The sequence below is a fragment of the Pyricularia oryzae genome, chromosome 5, assembly GCF_000002495.2.
Source record: "Pyricularia oryzae 70-15 chromosome 5, whole genome shotgun sequence".
NCBI lineage: Eukaryota > Fungi > Ascomycota > Sordariomycetes > Magnaporthales > Pyriculariaceae > Pyricularia > Pyricularia oryzae.
Genome location: NC_017852.1, coordinates 2,417,651 through 2,434,585, shown reverse-complemented (window position 1 = coordinate 2,434,585; position 16,935 = coordinate 2,417,651). Strand labels below are relative to the sequence as shown.

The following is a 16,935-nucleotide window of genomic DNA, read 5'->3' as shown; positions in this document are numbered from 1 at the left end:
TATTCGCAAGACTGAATAGCAAATTCTCGTCAATTCTTGACTGTCTGTCTGGTTCTGTGGGACCCTCTAAGAAAATATCACATCTCCGCGGTGCCTTGCTGCCAAGCTTTCTAAACTAGCGCACTAGTCCGGTGTAGCAATAGTACAGCATAAGCAGGAGACTTCCAAGTAGACTGGAGCTACCAAGATAAGCTACATTTCCCCCCAAAGACCCCGATGTTAGTTAAAATGTCTGTGGAAAGAAGTACTTTAGGGCTTTCAAGTCACGGGGCTAGGGTGGCTCTCGTATTGCGTGTTCATGAACCAGACTGCGACCATGAGAGACTACTGTTGTCTTCGTCATTTGGAGGCAGTATTGTCCGTGAACAGCAAAACAAGCGGCCCACATGCGAGTTGCTGTTTACTTACGGGCGGCGCTGCCGTTACCGCCACCAGCGTTGTTTCCACCGTTTCCGGTGCCGCTGGTGGACTTGTCGGCCTGTCGCAAAACAAAGATTTCTCCGGTGCTGTCTGAACTCATAAAGATTCGGCCTTGAGAATCAACGGCCAAGCCGACGGGCCTAAAGCAGCGGTCTCGTGGGCAGGCGGAAAGATCGGGATTGGACATGATGTCTGACGTTGGACTACGGCTATCAGGGCGCTCCTTGGGCTCGCCGTTTTCGAACTGGATGCGCGAGAGGCGGTATCCAATAGGATCATCGCGATTCCCTATCACATTGGAAAAATAAGTCAGTTTGACTATGTTCAGCAACTTGCAGATCCGCAAGCTACGTCAATGTGCAATCTTCTTACAGCTTCCATGAAAGCTAACGTAAGCCTCGCTGCCATCTTTCGAGAACTTCATATCGAGTGGCGCAGTGTGGGCCTGCATAGGATTATGTCAACCATCTGAGCCTGTGGAAATATTTCAGAGCATGAGGCCCGGGTATCTAGGGCCACAAACCTCAAAGGTTAGCCTCGGGGCTTGGTAGTCCTTGGCGCACTTCTCATCGTTGACCCCTTGGATGTTACCGAGGGCGAACTGGCTCCCAGTAGTCATGCTACCGCGGTCAGGGATATTGGTGTCCCACAAAGCGAAGCAATCAGGGTAGCCATAATTGCGGCCATGCAAAGAGCTGTCGTTCAGTGGACCGTGGAAATTCATTTCCTCTCCAGGGTTGTCGCGGTGGATGTCGCGGCCCATCCTCTCGACATCGTCTGCCGAGTTCTCAACACTGTAGATGCCGCCAGTAACCGGGTGCTCTGCAATGCCGACCGAGTTTCGCAGACCCCAGCCGATCAGCTTGCCCTCGGACGCATGGTTGAAAGGTCGACCATCGGGCATGTTGTTGAGGTCAAACGCACGGATCTGTGAGATCCCAGACGCTACGTTCCGAGTCTTCATGTCCATATTCTCGGCCGAGCCGCGGGAAACAAGAAGCATGCCCTTTTGCTTCCGCGAAAGCATCAAGGTGCGACTTGTGTGGCCCGAGTTGGTCATGTTCTGAACCAGCGTCTTCCTGTCACTGACGGTTCCTGCGGCGGCATCGTAGTTCCAGGAGTACACGACATCGGCAGTTGAAGCATACAGCGTCTTGCCGTCCTCGGAAAGCTCGATGCCATGGTTCAACTGCAAGAGATTGCGAGATTAGTACGACAAATGCATGGGGACCCGATGCTACTCGCATTCCAGACGCATGTATAAACGGATCACCAACCTCGCTCATCTGCACCAAAGATTCCGACTTGTCCACGTTGACGCACACACCGCCATCGTCTTTCCAGGTTATCCTCCGAATTCCGCGACTTTTTTCCACGACCAAGAGGTTTCCGTTGTTGTCCAGAATGATACCGCGAGGAGAGTTGAGTTTGTTAGCGGCGACTTGTCCGACCCAACCGCCCCCGAATACAGGCCTTCCATTTGCTGGTTCTAGAATTTTGGCACAGGCGCCCGAGTTGTCCTGGGCGCTGACCGCATTAGCGTGACAGAGCAGGCCCAGTGCAGCCACCGCGACTATCCTGGTCGTCATTTTCGCGGGATACCCTGCTGTTGTAGCTGAGATTGGCAGAATTGATACGAAAGACTTGGACTTTTTAGATGTGTTTTTTTTTAGGAATGGCTTCGTTTTGAAGCCCGTCTAAAGGTTTTGGTATCAAAAGAGGGAAGAGGATCAGAGGACAGGACGCAAAAGGTAGATGCAGGCGACGGTGATCGAATGCCTGTCGACAAAAAAAGCCGCCCAAAGAGAAATTTGTTTCAGCGCGCCATTGAAGCAACGGCGTCCATTCGGATCAAAGCGTCAAACGGCTTGTCACAATGCATTCCCGCTTGTTCGTCCTGGGCGTTCTTGGCGGGAAGGCGAATGCCGTTGCTTGCGGGGGTGCCAAGACTTAATCCACGTCATGGGTCTGCCACTTGAATTGTTACACACCAGTCCGGTAGGCACGATGATTCCACGACTTCCCAATCATCTCATCTAAGGTGCCTTACCGAAGGTGCTGTAGGATTTTGTAGTACACGTTTGTTTGGTAACGATCAACACCGAAAGGTGCTTGCTCTATTAGGTGGTGGAGAGTCATGAATATTGTTGCATGCATACGGTAAATCCTCTGAACAATTACATCTAAAAGACCCTGTTTAAGGTGCTGATAGTGCGCCACACACGTACCTGAGCTAACTAAATTAGGTTCGAGCCCAAGCAAGTTGGGCAAGGTAGCCAAATCTGACGGACCAAAAAGTTCATCCAGTTTTCAATGTGCTTCAGTTACTACGTAGCTGTGCATTGTAGACATACCGCCATATCCCATCACAGCCAAATATTCCGTCTCAAGTCCCCAAATACCTTGATTACATCATCAGCCTTGTCACTGGTGGTCTGCTCCCTAGACTCGGACAATGAGCGCAACGAAATTATCGTGCTGTTGCCGCCGCCGGTCGTTCCCGCTGGGACCGGGAGGTCGAAGGGTTTTCTGTCGGCATAGCAGTTGGTCTCGGTTTCGTCGGGAATCTCTCCATCCGAGATGTAGGCCTTCATCAGGTCCTCTGTGCAGCTGCTCACGTCTGCGTGCGTCCCATGGCCGTAGCCGTGGTGCACGACGAGCCTCAGGTTGTCCCTGCCCATCGCCCCGAGCACCTTGCGGCCGTTGGACAGGGGCGTGGCCGGGTCGTGCGTCTGGGCGACCATGAGGATCGGGTTCTTGAGCTCCTCGGTCAGGTCGCCCCTGTAAAGCTCCACGGGCGGCCCAAAGTTGGCCCTGTGGTGGCGGCAGTAGAGGATCTGCTGGCTCCTCAGGTCGCCGGCGAACCACGAGGTCTCGGTCATGTTTGCCCGTAGTCGCTGCCACCACTCGATCGAGTTCCGGTCGTCGTCGTAAGAGTCGCCGCACATGACCAGGTATGTGAGCTCCGTGGTGTCGGGGATGGCGGGGTTCATGGGAGGAGACTGCGGATTGTAGCGGAAGGCCACGAGATTCGCCAGGTCGCTGGTACCGCCCTGCTCGAGCTCCCAGAGCAAATGGGCTAGCAGGGGCCAGGCACTCGGGAGATACATGCCGTTGATCAACAGATATGCCATGTTGGTGAAGGTGACCAGGCTTGCCCCGGTCGCGCTCGAGAAGGCTGGCAGGGGATTCTCGGCCAGCGACGCCACCAATTGGCGCATACGGCGGTCCAGATTTGTCACGGTGACGGTCCCGTTTCCTCCATCACCGATCGACGGCCTGGCAAGCGGGCATAGGAGCGGTCCAGCCTGTACGCATTCTCCCAAGAAGCCCTCCCTCCACGCGTCCATCACGTCGTCCAAGGCGGGCACGACAAAGCTTGTCGTCAGGCGCCACTCCAGCGTGAAGGTGGGACCGTCCAAGATCATGCGGCCGACGTTATCCGGGAACATGTTGGAGTATGTCTGACCCAGCTCGGTGCCGTAGGATAGCATGTAGGCCGTCAGTTCGGGCTCGTCCAGGGCCTTTCTGATTTCATCCAGGTCCCGTGCCACGAGGGCCGTCGTCACAAAACGACCCAGATCTCCGAGCCTAGCCGCGCATGCTTGCATGGTCGCATTGGCCATGGCATCCGAGTATGCAAACTGAGTGTCGGATGCGGTACCAGACTCGATCTCTGGCCACAGCGATGATGCCCACTGCCAACGATCGGCATAGGCAGGGTGGGAGTAGCAATTGGCAGCAGGCTGGGTTGCGTTGACTCCGCGGGGGTCCCAGCTCAGGACATCGATGTCACCTCCGCTCATCCTTTCCGAGAGCTCCTCTGCCGCCAACGCCACATATTGCACTCCGCTTCCGCCGGGACCGCCTGGGTTGATCACAAGAGTCCGCTCGCTCTTCTTGCCAGCCGTCGATGAGTCGGAACCGGCAGGAGCCAGCCCGGATGCTTGGTATTTGCTCACAGCCAAGCGGAAGATGCGACTTTCGGACTCGTTCTTGTAGTCGAATGGGACGTCGAGATAGCCACAAAGGTCTACCAGAGGCCGTCACGGTAAGCATCGTGTGATGGATGAATGAATGGGAGCTGAATCAGAAAATATTGTTAAAAATAATAACAAAAAAAATAACTTACAGATTCCTCTACCCCTGAAAGGGTCATCTGAAGTCCCATTAACGCCGCTCCTACGGCTACCCCAGCTCCAGTGGCTGGGGTCTGGGTTGAAGAGCTTTTGCCAGGTCTGAGTAGCATCCCGGTCTGCCAGTCTCGGCGGGACCGTCTCGCTGGTGCAAGGAATAAAACGAAAGGGGTCATCTTCCGCAGGGAATGTGCCATATGGTGCATCTTGTCGTCTTTGCACCTTGGAGGCCACGTGCCCCGGGCCTGGGTAAGCATGAGCAAGGCCCAAGAGGGCTATATTGCAAGCGATGGAGGTCTTCATAGCGAATGTACGGCCTGGATACTCTGTCCTCGACGAGAGAGTATGTACGCCTTCTATTCTGGAAACGACAACATCGAGGACTGGTTCTCACTTATATACCCGTTTTTGAGCAGCCAGAATTATATACCCCTGTTGCAGTGGTTGACGATATACCAACAATACAGGCTTCTGCTTGACTCGCGTTTATTCCACTAACACAATGGGCAGATCAACTTACACTACTCTACTATAGCATTGCCGACTGACATCGAAGTGGCAAGTGTAAAAACAAACACACCCAATTAAGCATATTGATGTCATTTAATATCCGGAATACACCCATTTCGAGGCGTCAATAAGGCCTATCGCCGTCGAAATTCAGCAGTATACGCAGGCAAAACAGGGGGCGCGCCTGCCAAGAATTGCGCTGCATGCAGTCAGCATTGGCGGGCTTACATAGTACACCTATCCCCATATACTCCCACGCGGTGACGAAAAGCGGAAGGATCCTTGAGATTGCAACCCACTCTATAGGATGAAAATGAGCTTACCGTACCTTGGAAACCGGGCTCTTTGGAGCCCGCGTGGCATCTCAAAGTGTAATAAAGGTACGGATATGTTTTTGGGGGAGCACTTGTTTCGGGGGAACGACTTTGATCAGTACGAAAAATACGCAGGGGTATACGTTTACACTGCGTTGACTACATACTTGATTTCTCGGCTCTATGTTGTCCCTAATTGGTAACTCGGGGCCGCTATTTGTACACTTGTCTTCAGCTGCGACAGGAATTGTGGGACAAGACAGTCAGCCTTTTTTTCTTTTCTTTTTTTCCATGCTTCTTAATAGCCCTGAATCCGGAATTCCCCCTTATTGCTATCCCCTGGACCTATGTCACCTGCTGTCCGCCTCGTCCCACTATTCTTCCGTCACCAAGCTTGGAATCTGCATCAAGGGTCCTACAGTTCTGAGTCTCGTGTTAGCATGTCTTGGCATGCTTTTTTCTTCAGACGTTCGGTGGATCTGAAATCGGTTGTTTTCATTGAAGTTGCTGTTGTCTTCTCATCCAAGGTGCCCTGCGCAGGGCAGCAGCCTCAATGGCTAGAATCGGCCGAGCCAATTCGAGGTATGCAGGACCGAACTCGTCAAGCATCTTGTCGAATTGCTCCAACGATACCGCCCCATAGATCTCCTTGTTATTCTCTTTGTCGAAATCGAAAGTTGCAGACTTCCAAGCCCTCATGCACTCTTCGATTGCTTGTTTGGCCCCTTCAGAGCAAGGCTTTACGTTGGTGGCGACGATATAAAAGGACGGTTGCTTGCCGAATTCCTCGACGGGCTTGAAGAGCTTCAGCTCGGAAAAGGAAGCCAAGGAGTGTAGCTTGCAAAAAGTGTGCAAGCTGTCTACTTGATGCGTGAGAGCAACAATTGTGCCGTTGGTTCGAACCCGCCGGAGAGCCATGACGAACTGGGATGCAGTGAGGCGGGCTGGTTCATGGCGCCCTCGGTAGGCACACCTGTCATGAGTCCGCAAGACTTGGCCGTCACAGATCGCGAGGCTGAACTTTTGATCCGCAAAGGGGCGGTCGAAGGAGAACTCGGCCGCCTCGGGGTGTTCGGCTGGGATGTCATCGGGATCGCAACCCATTTCGGCGGCCATCATGGTGATGTCTCTAAACTCGACGTTGACACGCGACGTCAGACTTTTGTCCTGAGAAAGCAGATGAAGCTTGTGACCGCCTGATTCCTCGGGCAGACTGAAGCCACAGACGCTGGCTTGTGGGTTGATCCGAAGTGCCGCTGCTGCGAAGCCGCCGGGTGCGATGCAGAGATCCAGGACGGCTGGGGCCTTTGTTCTTTTTTTGATCTTCAAGGCAAAAGTAGCCCTATTCATCTGGTGCCCCAGGCTTCTCATGAGCTTAAAGAATCCCAGTTGAGCCTTCTCATTGGCATTGTCGGCGTACTTTCGCTTCTTCTTGAGATATCTGTCTGCCTTTTCGCTGCCCCAACACTTTTTTTTCATGCGTAGGTTTGTTCAGTAAGCTGGAAGATGAAGCGAATCTGTAGGGATTGCTGGGACTTTGGGAACATGACCTACTTCTCTTCTCAGCTCAAAAAGCTCTCTGGCTTCTTGGAGATTCTCTATTAGGTACTGGTTCAGCTTGGTAGCTGGTGTGGCGATGCCATTCTTTGCTGGTGGGGCATAGAGCTGGCTAGCTTGATCAGGCGGCTTGATGGTGCTATCCATCGTGATGTATCCCTTAGTTTATCGCTTCCTTATGTGTACTGCTGCCGATTTATGCGAGTCGTTGCTCTTGCTTGTAGTACTGAGTGATAGAGCGGAGAGGTGACTATTTGATGAAGAGACACGGGAAGGGAATTGGAATGCCTAAACGCAAGCACAAGGACCGGTGCGAAATCCAGTACACCTAGAAAGTGCTTCGATACCTCGGATATTTATCTTATCAGGTAAAGTAGCTGCCTGTTGCAGGTAGGTAGAACTCCCGTAAAGGATGGCTGCAGAGAGGTACACATGTGGACAAACGCGGGACACTTGCTTACAGGAGTATAGAACCACTGCAGTTTCCGTTGGACAGCTGATACCGACAGTCGTTGAAAAGCACTGACCAGCAAGCAAACGCGGCTCTACTCCCAAGGTCACGACGCCCTAGGCCGCGTTTGTTTGCCCAGACCAACACGCGCATAATAAATCTTTTGTCGTTCAATTTGCTCTCAGGATCTCAGCTTTCTTTTTCAGATCTCCGTCAAGGCCAACACAACATCCAGAAGTCATCCATCAAACCCAGCATTACCTTGCAGAAATCACCTCATCAGCAATGAATCAGCAAGCCAGCACTTTTCCTTTTGAAGCGTGGCCCGAGGTGCCCTATCCCTCTCACTTCGCCTGCGCAGGATCTCAGAGAGGCCATTGCCAAGAACGAGGAGCTCGCAGCCAATCTTTCCGAGTCTGACAAATCCCTCCATGAGGCGATCAAGGATGTCGTGGTGTTGTCCATTAATCTCAACGAGATATCCAAGCGCCTGACCTTTAACAATAACGGCAACAAAGAAGGCAACAGAGACCAAGTCGTCGCCTCCCAGATCAGCCCCGATGAGCTGGTGAACCTCAAGAAAGAGATCCACGCCGAGGTCCAGACCTTGGTGCGCACCGAGGTTTCCCAACTCAAGCACGACCATGCTGCTGAGATGGGCACCATGGCTTCCCAGGCGGCCCATTTTGAGGCATCACTGAGTTCAGCCTTCTGCTCTAGAGATTTTCATAACACTCGGCTGAACAGAATCGAGGGCAAGCTTAATGAAATTAACCTCCTTGACTTCCCAGCCAAGATACGTGGTCTTGAGGCCGAGCTGAAGGCTGTTCGCGATGAGCTGAGGGAGTTGAAGGAAAAGCAACTGCCCAAGGATGCGGATGGCATGGTGCGTCATTGATGTATCACTTACGATAACCATTCGCTCACCGGGCTCGAGACGGGCCGTACATCACCCAACCACAACAACAACGGCTTGCGCCCAGATCGACAATACTCCAAGGAATAGACCTACAGAAACCTAGGCTGGCATTTTGGAAGGCAAAAAAATTAAATCCATTACCAACCTTCACTCTCATCTCTGTTCAGCCCTCCAAAGCTTGCCACAAAAAAGTGATTAACATGTAACATGTCTAGTATTACTCTTAAACTGTAAAGTGCCCAAGTCACACCGAAGCCTAGCTACTCCTCATCCGCAGACCTCTAGAGACATGAGGGCATAACACGATATATCATGCAAGTGACTGGCGATGCTGCCCCTTGTCGGTTGGTTAATTTGTACAGTCTTTTTGGACTAACACTGACCAACAGACAGACGTAGCTCTACTCTCCATACATGTCATCGAGGTGTGTGAATATGCCGGCTGCCAAAGTAGGTCCCCTCTCCTTGGCCCAAATCATATAAAATTTCGGCTGGCCAGCTTGCTCTGAACATTTGATCTCTCCTTTTTTCCAGCTTCCATCTGACAATAGAAACAACAAAACCGAAAAACAAAAACCCTCCATAAAACTACGACCTTCTCAAAACATCACGCCATACACGATGAGTGGGTATGAACAACATGTGGCCGAGGTCTGCCAAAGGGGGATGCGCCTCTACATGGGACTGTCCGACATCAACGTCGCTCTGAACAGCTACCTGAGGGAGCTAGACGACGGAGACTGGGACGTCTACGAGGAGGACCACGAGGACCTCAAGGGCACCAGGGAGCTGGAGGCGGCCAAGGCCGAACTGGTGACGGAGCTGGCCTGCTTCGACGACCTTCGTCAGGACTTTCTCAGCGCCTGGTACGTCGGCCGCGGCGAAGAAATCTCCAAGCTTGAGGAGACGGTGAGGGCCGATCCGGACCTGCGCCAGCTAATCGCAGAGATTGAAGGACCCAGCCTCGAGTTCGACGAGGACCACGAGAGGATGGCCAAGACCATTGCCGACATTGCGTCTGCGGTGAGCTACTTTGGTTGCACAATGTCCTCCCTTGGAGTGCCGGCCTGGTGAGATTCAACGGTCGTTCTTTTTGGGAGCAACGGGCGAAGAGGAAGCATTGTTGTCGAATCTGGAGCATTTAAATCATGGTCAAGTCTTGGTAGTAATGGCTTCGGACAGCGAGTGGATGTGTGTCAGTACTTGAGACAGGCCGCAACAGCTCATAGAGAAAAAAAAGAAAAAAAAGAGAAAGAAAAAGGAGGAAAAAGGAAAAAGGGGTTTTACCGGTTCAGGGCCTTCAAGAGGTGCACATAGATAGGCCTCGGGTATTTTTTGGATGGGGAATTGGCAATATTCTCACCCCCACAATCGGTTTAGACCTTGGATGCTTGCCAGATACAGTGACTGTTATGCTTGATATTACTCGACTGTGTTGTGAGAGAAGAGATGCACCGACTACCAGGGCTACCACCATCAGCTTCTCGAATTAGAGCAAGACCAAAGCCCGAGCGCCTTTGAGATTAGCCAAGAAAGGCAAGAAAGACTATCAATCCGTGTCCGTGCCCCTAAAGAACTGAGAAGCTGCATGTTCCCTTGTCCACGAAAATGCCGTTGCTTTAATTATTCCAATGAACTCGTGACTAGACTTTTTGCAACTGATACGTACTGCAGCCCTCCAAATATCAACATCGTACAGAATTATTAACCATTACACGGATTACAAAGCTCTATCCGTCCCCCTTTTTATCACAAACAACAAAACCAAAATCAGATGCATATGCTCACCCATCCCTACCCGCCCTACAGGATGGTGCAACGCCACCACCACGCAACTGCTGCCTCTGGGCTGTCGCTTTCCGCCAAGAAGCCGTCCGAGTCTTCAATGTCTTCTTCAAACTGCAGCACAATGGTCAGGTCGACGGTGGATTCGTCTCGATAGCACGAATCTAATCCCAGGTCAATCGAGAGAGACTCCAAATCCAGCCTTATCTCGCCTTGACTGCCCGTGGAAGAAAACCTTTGCGGGTTGGACACGGCTTTGTCCATGGCGACAATGGTCTTTACTCCGACCTTTCTTGAATCTTCTGCATCACAAGACTGTGCAAATATACCTGAGTCGAGACGGCACTGTTAGCACTCGAAAGGGGAGAAAAGCAAAAAGACACAACAGCGGCAAGAGGAGGTCAAAAAAAGGAAAAAGGAAGAAAAAAAACATACCCAAAGTTCCCAGAGCCTTCAGGGATACAGACACTTCAACACCGACCGGTATGAACCCCTCATGGTGCTTGGAGTAGCTCACGTGCGACACCGCCGCAGCTGTGGCCATCTTCCCGACGAGTCCCAGGGTCGCAACGGCGAGGCCACCGAGCTTCGTGATGGGGTAAGCCGTGAAAATCTCAAAGCCACCCTCCTCCAGCCCGACTTCAATCACCGTCTCTCGGCTGGCCGGTGCTATCATTTCGCCCGTGCTGAACCGGGAAATGACAAAACTGCCCTCGCCGGCCTTTTCACCATCGAAAATGTCATCGAGCCGGACCTGCTCGCCCAGCAGGCTGCCCCGATTGCACACGTTGAAAACGCCAAGCATGCCCACGCCTTGGTGGCCACTCCGCACCCGGAGCAGCCTCTGCTCGCCGTGTCCTCCGTACGGCCACAAGGTCCTGCCGGGCTCGTCGGCCCGGAGGGCAATGGTCCTCCCATCCGCCGTCTGCGCCGTCATCTGCTTGATGAGCTCCACGTCGTGCTCGCCCGGCGCGTCCGTGATGTATATCGGACCGCCGGACATGGACCTGGCCACGGCGTGCAGCGCGGCGTACTTGGGCGTCGTGGTCTGGAACATGTCCCAGTCCAACAGGACGCCGAGGTGCCGCATCAGGAGCGCATTGTGGGCGTTGCAAAACACGTGCCACGTGTGCGACCCGACCTCGTCGGGGAAAAAGTCGTCCGAGTTGCGCGCCATGAGCATGGGACCCTCGCTGCGCCCCTGCTGCAGGAGCGAGTGCAAGATTGACTGGGGGGTTTGGGCCATGCAGGCAATGGCACGGCCGCCAAAGTGCTTGCTGGCCGCTGCGGTCCAGGCGTCTTGGTAGGGCCGGATGAGATTCTTCCGGTCGTTTGCGTGTGCCGGGTAGTCGAGGAAGCCCTGCGTGTCGACTTTTGCCGCGCTGACGCCGCAGTCGGCGAGGAAGGCGTAAAAGTCGTCGTACATTTTGTGGACGTCCTCGCCGTCAACCGTGTAAAAGTCGAAATCTTTCGGTTGAACTTCTGCCTCGTCGCGCAGCTGTATCTTGCGCATTTTGTATTTGCTCGCCATCGGACCGCTGGGTGACATGCCGCCCCAGTAGCCAAATATGCCATGCCAGACGGCAATGTTGCGAATCTGGGGGTTTTGCTTTCGGATCTCTGATACCAGCCCTTTGAGACCCTGTGGGAAACCTTGCTGGTTTGCCTCAAACCGTTCCCAGCGCCGACGAGAAGCATCTGACCCGTCGCCATCAAGGGACTGCCAGTTGTCATCGATGATCAAGTTTGCTATGTTGATTCCACTCTCCGAGAGCCTAGTCAGGGCGCCTAGAATCTTGTCGTGGCTGAGATCTTGGCCAAGGCTGTTCCACGTGCAGTATGCAAATCCATCGTTCCAGTCGTCGATTTGCGCTCTAGCCTGGGTCAAAGAGTGTTTGGGACCTCCATTTTGCGAATGGCCGTTCTGGTGCCCGTTCTGGTGCCCGTTCTGGTGCCCGTTCCCGTTGTGGAGCTTGGAGGAAGCCATCCGCTTGGCCTCTGCCATGACGCTACTCAGCGCCTGCTCAAACCCTGTCGCGACCGACACGAGCAAGCGGGCCTGGCCGTCGGATTCATCTTCGTTCCTCGACACGGCAGCCAAGGCACCCTCGTGATCTGTAATCAGTGTCGTAAGGGAGCTATCGAGGCCGCCGACCGGAAGCAGGACGACGTGCAAGCCATCCCTCCTCAGGAACGACACGAGCACTGCTTCCTTGTCCAGCTGCATGAAATCTGTCCCCTGCCTGGGACCGAACCAGTTCAGATTGTGCCGTACCGTCGCAAACCAGCGCGCGCAGTCGGGCTTGCCCAATCTCCTGCTGGCCCGTCCAGACTCTGGCCCCTGGGCTGGCGGGATGGACGCCGCGAGATTCCAAACCATGCAGTCGTCGATCTTGTCCTTTTGCCCAACGACAGACGCCGTAAACCCCGACTCGTTGATTCCCTCCAGGTAGTGACCGACATCTCGGCTTGGAAATCCGGCAGACTGGAAGAACACCTCTCCGTCATCGATACCCTGGAGGTCCTTGATCCACAAGGTCCGGTTGGTGTCCGTCTCAAGCCGCAGCGTGAACCTGAAATTAGACTTGTCCGGCAGGCGAGGCAGTTCGCCCCGGAAAAACCGGCGGTCCTGCTGATCCGAGCCTACGATGCGCGTCTTGTGTTCCCGCAGCGGCAGCTCGTTCCACGTCTCCCCGTAGTTGTGCCAGATCCAGACGCCATTGATGACGCCACCGTGCTCCAATTCCAGAGCTGGTACTCCCACCGTGAAGGTCGCGTCCTTCTCATTCAGTACTGTGGCTGATCCAAGAGGCGGATCGCAGGTGACGATGGATGATTTCCATTGCGACATGTTGTCGTCTGCTACGGGTTCCCGCGCTGATGATTTGCTGAGCTGATAGTGGTTCAGTACAGTGTACGAGCTGAAGGGCTCTGACGCAATCTACCACGCGACGGATCGTGTACCGGAAAAAAAGCCTCGCGAGAGGCTCGTCGAAAATTTCAAATGTCAATAAGTAATGTAAGGAAGGAAGCAGATGAGCTGTCAAGTTTATTGAGAAGCAAGGAAACCATGAGGGGGAATACGAGGCGTACCGTGTGAGCTTCTGTGTCATGTACAGTGCATAAAACGGGAATCACCTTGTAGCTTTGTGTCTCGGTCAGGTTTCGATAAACCGGTTCACATTCAAAGCTACCTGTCCCCCCCGATCACAAAAACTAAGGCAATCGACCTGCAGTTTAGCTGCATGCTTTACTAACAACCTGTCCCGCGAGCAAAAAAAAAAAAAACCCCCCCACTTTTAGTAGACAGTAAAGTGAAAGCTCGTTCAGCTTTTGGCCATAAAGACACCGCGGCCGTTGGTTCCAACGTACACCGCGCCAGGAACGTTGCCACTACCCGCAATGCGACAGTTTGCCATGTTACCGAAACCTTGGCGATCGCCCTGGATATCAGTCCAAGGCCCAGCGCCATCTTTGCCGCTAGCATACAGCCTCTGGCCTGCCGGGCCATTGCCAAAGGCATACAGCGTCCAAGAGTTGCCGGTCCCCATCCCAAGGCCAATGTGTTGAGTATCTGTCAAGCCCGGCACGGCTTGGAAGGTTGCACCAAAGTCAGAGCTCTTGTAGACGCCCGCGTTGGTCGACACAAAGACCGTGCCCTCAATACGAGGGTGTGCGGCAATGTAGCGTATTCCCGATGCCGAACCGAGCGAACCTCCAGCACGTGCAAATGTAGCCCCAGCGTCTGACGACACCAAGAGAGCTCCAGACCCAGAAGATCCAATGTAGAATACACCCGCCTTGCGCCTGTCGGCCGAGACAGCCATTGTTCCTGTCAGGCCTCCGAGCCCCGTGACGGCAGAGAACGACCCCTGGTCCTGAGAACGAAGTACCCCGCGATTCGCAGATGCCCATAGGATGGTCGCGGCATCAGCAGAGAGAGCAATCACTCCGCCTTGAGTTGTGTTGTCAGCGCCTGGATGAGCACTCCAGTTGTCGCCACCATCGGATGACAATGCGAGCATGGGCGACCCTTCAGTCTGTCCAACGCGCGCAACAACAGAAGGCTTGTTCCCGGCGTAGTCGACTCCTGATGTTGTCACCCAGCTCGGGTCCAGCCACTGCTTCTTCGGGGACGTCTTGAGGTCCGCCGCAGTCTTGTATGTGAATCCAGTAATGTCTCCAATTGCGGCCAGTAGCTCGGAGCCACCGGGCGCTGAAGCCATCTCCAGAACTGCAGTTTCTTCGACACCATCGGCCAAAGAGTGAATCGATATGTTATGAACCGTGTCCCATTTGGTCAAGTCATGTCCCCCAAAGATCGAGAGGCCAGTTCCTGCCATTTTGTGTCAGCACAGTCTCGGTATAATCTTGCTCCTGCAATCAGTGTACGTACCGTAAAGCCAATGGTCAGGATCGACAGGGTCGATTTCAAGGGCCTCGATCATCCAACCAAGGCGCTTCGAATCCCTCGAAAGATGGCCAGACTCTATCCAGGGCGCCTTGTCTGTGTTGATCGAGTAGTACTGGTTCATGTCGGGATAGCTCGTCCACTCCCAAAGTCTCGACCATGTAGCCCCCGAGTCTCTTGACCGGAAAATCTGTGCATCCGGCCACCAAGAGTTCAGTGATGCCACCACAATGGTTCCTGGGTTCTTCATATCCACGCCGATTCCACCAAAGCCATAAGTCAAGTCTGCACCCGAGACAGGTGTAATGTTCTTCCATGTAGAGGTTTTGAGGTCGTAGCGGTAAACTCCTCCAGTGGTTCCGTCAAACGGACCGCTTCCGTCACTGTACGAGATGTAAAGTGCCTTCTCGGTGGGCTGAAGCTTACACTTGTGCGGCAAGAATCCTGTTGGCTGGCCGGACACTGCACTCCAGGTGCCTCCGCCGTCGTTAGACACGTAGACAGAAGTGGTTTTGTCGGCTGTGCCAACAAAAATTCTCGATGTTGCGCCATTCGACAGTTTGGGAGACGTGCTGTCAAAAGTCACCCAAGCCAGACCTTGGATGTCACTGCCATAGTTCATCGTAGCCATGATATTAGCAAACTTTACTGCTAAAGAATTGCATCCCGGCATTGTTTGTTTCTTACCTGTTGTATCCGCTTGCATCACTGGGGTCAGCCACATAAGTACCAACCGCCGTGAATGAGGTGACCTTGGTAAAGGTCACTCCGCCGTCGGCGCTCTTCCAAAGTCCGTTGCCACTCCGAGCTCCGAAAAACAGGACTTTGGGGTTGTTCGGGTCGACAGCTAGTCTCTCACCCATTCCGCGACCGGGCATGTTGCCGCCGACTTTGAAGGGCAAGGTGCTGATCGACCATGTTGCACCCTTATCGGAACTACGGATGATTGCACCGTTGCTCGAATCCCAACTGTTGGTATAGAGTCCAACGGCTGCATATACCTTTTTGGGGTCTTTGGCATCCACGGCCACTGCATCGACACCCCAGCGGTTCCTGAAAACGTTTCAGTCAGCATACGTTCAACGCTTCAATGATTGAACAATCGATATGAACCAACGCACCATCCAGCATGGGTTGCGAGGGTGTCCGTCACTGGCGTCCAAGAATCATCGGGGTTGAGTCTGTAAAGACCCCCGATGTCGGTTCGTGCGTACGCAACGCCCTTTGCCGTCGGGTGAAAGACGATGCCAGGTGTGAAGCCGCCTCCGCCGCCGAATTTGACGTTCTTCCAGGTGAGAGCAGCCTGGACGGCAGTGGATGCCGCAGCGACGAGGTAAAGAGCCCGGTTCAAACGCATTTTCGCTCCAGGTGAGGAAGGACGGATGGAACAGCGTGTCTGCTCGTGTCAGGCACAGCCGCAGACCACTTCATTGTAGAGATTCCATGACAGCGCTCCCAGATTATAAAGCTCTGGCAGAAGCCCATGTTGCCAACACTGAAAGTCGCTAGTCGGCTCAGCTATGCAAATTTTCCGGCGCCAATATGTGAAGTTGACTAGTTCCCCTGACAATGTTAATAAGGAGATGCATAGCTATGAGGACAGGAGATGATCGAGTGGGAGGCGAACTACCTGAGAAATTCCACAAATGACAGCATCAGAATCCGCGCTAATTCCGGTAAATCTGATGTTGATGGTGCCATGACAGATCGTTTAATTTCTTGCGGGGAGCATATGGAGGGTATCCTTCCGGGATCGCTCGGTAGGAAGCATCCGCCCGGCTGGCCTTGGCTGAGGTGGTTTAACAAAGTTTGGTAATTCCCCACAGGCTTCCCATTTGAGTTTGGACGACTGCTAGAAATAGAGAGAATTTGTATGAAAAGACTGCGAATAATTTTATCAGTGATTTGATTTATGGCTGTTTTATGGCCGAGGTGGCCAATCGGGTTACGAGAGCATGCAAATACATGCTCCTGACTGCCAAACTGCGCCGTGTCTACAACCTAAGAACTGCATTGCATCCCACGGAAGCATCTGCTTGGAGAAACGCTGAGCTGGTCATCCTAAAATCACGTGAACTCCGTCGAACCTCCAATGGTTAGTTGAGGGAATGGCACGTGACACGGAACGTGACACGTCACGTGATGGCAAGTACTCTCCCATCTGAAGCTTTGGTCTTTTTTTGAGAATTAATGACCAGTGTCAGGTCTTGGTAGTTAATGGCAGTTTTATACAGGTAGAAGCATCAAATTTATTGCCATTGGATTCCCAAAGCCAGTGGGACAATGTTCACAGGACAGTACAACAGCAGACCTCGCTCCGCTTAACTTCGGCTGGCAAGGCCATCGTTACATTAGCTTCCATCCCGGGACTCAAGGCCCACTTCCCCAACGTCCGACCCCGCATTATGGTCACGATGATTGCCGAGCGGTTG

The 16,935-nt window shown here is 53.3% G+C and overlaps 7 protein-coding genes across 7 annotated transcripts; 2 read left to right on the top strand and 5 right to left on the bottom strand.

The window, feature by feature from the left end:
* Positions 1–11: 11 nt before the first annotated feature.
* MGG_00577 (uncharacterized protein) lies at positions 12–2,437 on the bottom strand. Its single transcript, XM_003718420.1, has 5 exons — positions 1,698–2,437; positions 944–1,609; positions 793–865; positions 409–708; positions 12–192 (listed from the first exon to the last, which is right to left on the bottom strand). The coding sequence occupies exons 1-5, from the start codon at positions 2,007–2,009 to the stop codon at positions 116–118; spliced, it is 1,428 nt and encodes a 475-aa protein (XP_003718468.1). The 5' UTR covers positions 2,010–2,437; the 3' UTR covers positions 12–115.
* A 349-nt stretch (positions 2,438–2,786) lies between these two features.
* On the bottom strand, positions 2,787–4,900 carry MGG_00578 (uncharacterized protein; the record flags this gene model as incomplete). The annotated part of the gene is made up of 2 exons (XM_003718419.1): positions 4,553–4,900; positions 2,787–4,453 (listed from the first exon to the last, which is right to left on the bottom strand). The coding sequence occupies exons 1-2, from the start codon at positions 4,857–4,859 to the stop codon at positions 2,787–2,789; spliced, it is 1,974 nt and encodes a 657-aa protein (XP_003718467.1). The 5' UTR covers positions 4,860–4,900.
* A 975-nt stretch (positions 4,901–5,875) lies between these two features.
* MGG_00579 (uncharacterized protein) lies at positions 5,876–7,084 on the bottom strand (the record flags this gene model as incomplete). The annotated part of the gene is made up of 2 exons (XM_003718418.1): positions 5,876–6,847; positions 6,935–7,084. The coding sequence occupies 2 exons, from the start codon at positions 7,082–7,084 to the stop codon at positions 5,876–5,878; spliced, it is 1,122 nt and encodes a 373-aa protein (XP_003718466.1).
* A 265-nt stretch (positions 7,085–7,349) lies between these two features.
* MGG_00580 (uncharacterized protein) lies at positions 7,350–8,567 on the top strand (the record flags this gene model as incomplete). Its single annotated transcript, XM_003718417.1, has 3 exons — positions 7,350–7,363; positions 7,683–8,274; positions 8,544–8,567. 3 exons carry the CDS (start codon positions 7,350–7,352, stop codon positions 8,565–8,567), a joined length of 630 nt encoding a protein of 209 aa, XP_003718465.1.
* Positions 8,568–8,869: 302 nt separating this feature from the next.
* On the top strand, positions 8,870–9,381 carry MGG_00581 (uncharacterized protein; the record flags this gene model as incomplete). The annotated part of the gene is made up of 1 exon (XM_003718416.1): positions 8,870–9,381. The coding sequence occupies exon 1, from the start codon at positions 8,929–8,931 to the stop codon at positions 9,379–9,381; it is 453 nt and encodes a 150-aa protein (XP_003718464.1). The 5' UTR covers positions 8,870–8,928.
* Positions 9,382–9,818: 437 nt separating this feature from the next.
* On the bottom strand, positions 9,819–12,943 carry MGG_11554 (seed imbibition protein; the record flags this gene model as incomplete). Its single annotated transcript, XM_003718415.1, has 2 exons — positions 9,819–10,421; positions 10,528–12,943. 2 exons carry the CDS (start codon positions 12,941–12,943, stop codon positions 10,111–10,113), a joined length of 2,727 nt encoding a protein of 908 aa, XP_003718463.1. The 3' UTR covers positions 9,819–10,110.
* A 475-nt stretch (positions 12,944–13,418) lies between these two features.
* Positions 13,419–16,515, bottom strand: MGG_11553 (xyloglucanase; the record flags this gene model as incomplete). Its single annotated transcript, XM_003718414.1, has 5 exons — positions 16,134–16,515; positions 15,625–16,057; positions 15,191–15,556; positions 14,489–15,111; positions 13,419–14,428 (listed from the first exon to the last, which is right to left on the bottom strand). The coding sequence occupies exons 2-5, from the start codon at positions 15,858–15,860 to the stop codon at positions 13,419–13,421; spliced, it is 2,235 nt and encodes a 744-aa protein (XP_003718462.1). The 5' UTR covers positions 15,861–16,057; positions 16,134–16,515.
* Between the last annotated feature and the right edge of the window lie 420 nt (positions 16,516–16,935).

What these genes read in the sequence shown, in the direction of transcription:
- MGG_00577 (XM_003718420.1), bottom strand. Translation starts at nt 2,009, where the DNA reads ATGACGACCAGGATAGTCGCGGTGGCTGCACTGGGCCTGCTCTGTCAC. An exon ending in CCCCGAGGCTAACCTTTGAG is followed by an intron (nt 866 to 943) that starts GTTTGTGGCCCT and finishes AATCCTATGCAG; the next exon opens with GCCCACACTGCGCCACTCGA. An exon ending in CGGTAACGGCAGCGCCGCCC is followed by an intron (nt 193 to 408) that starts GTAAGTAAACAG and finishes GGGGAAATGTAG; the next exon opens with CTTATCTTGGTAGCTCCAGT.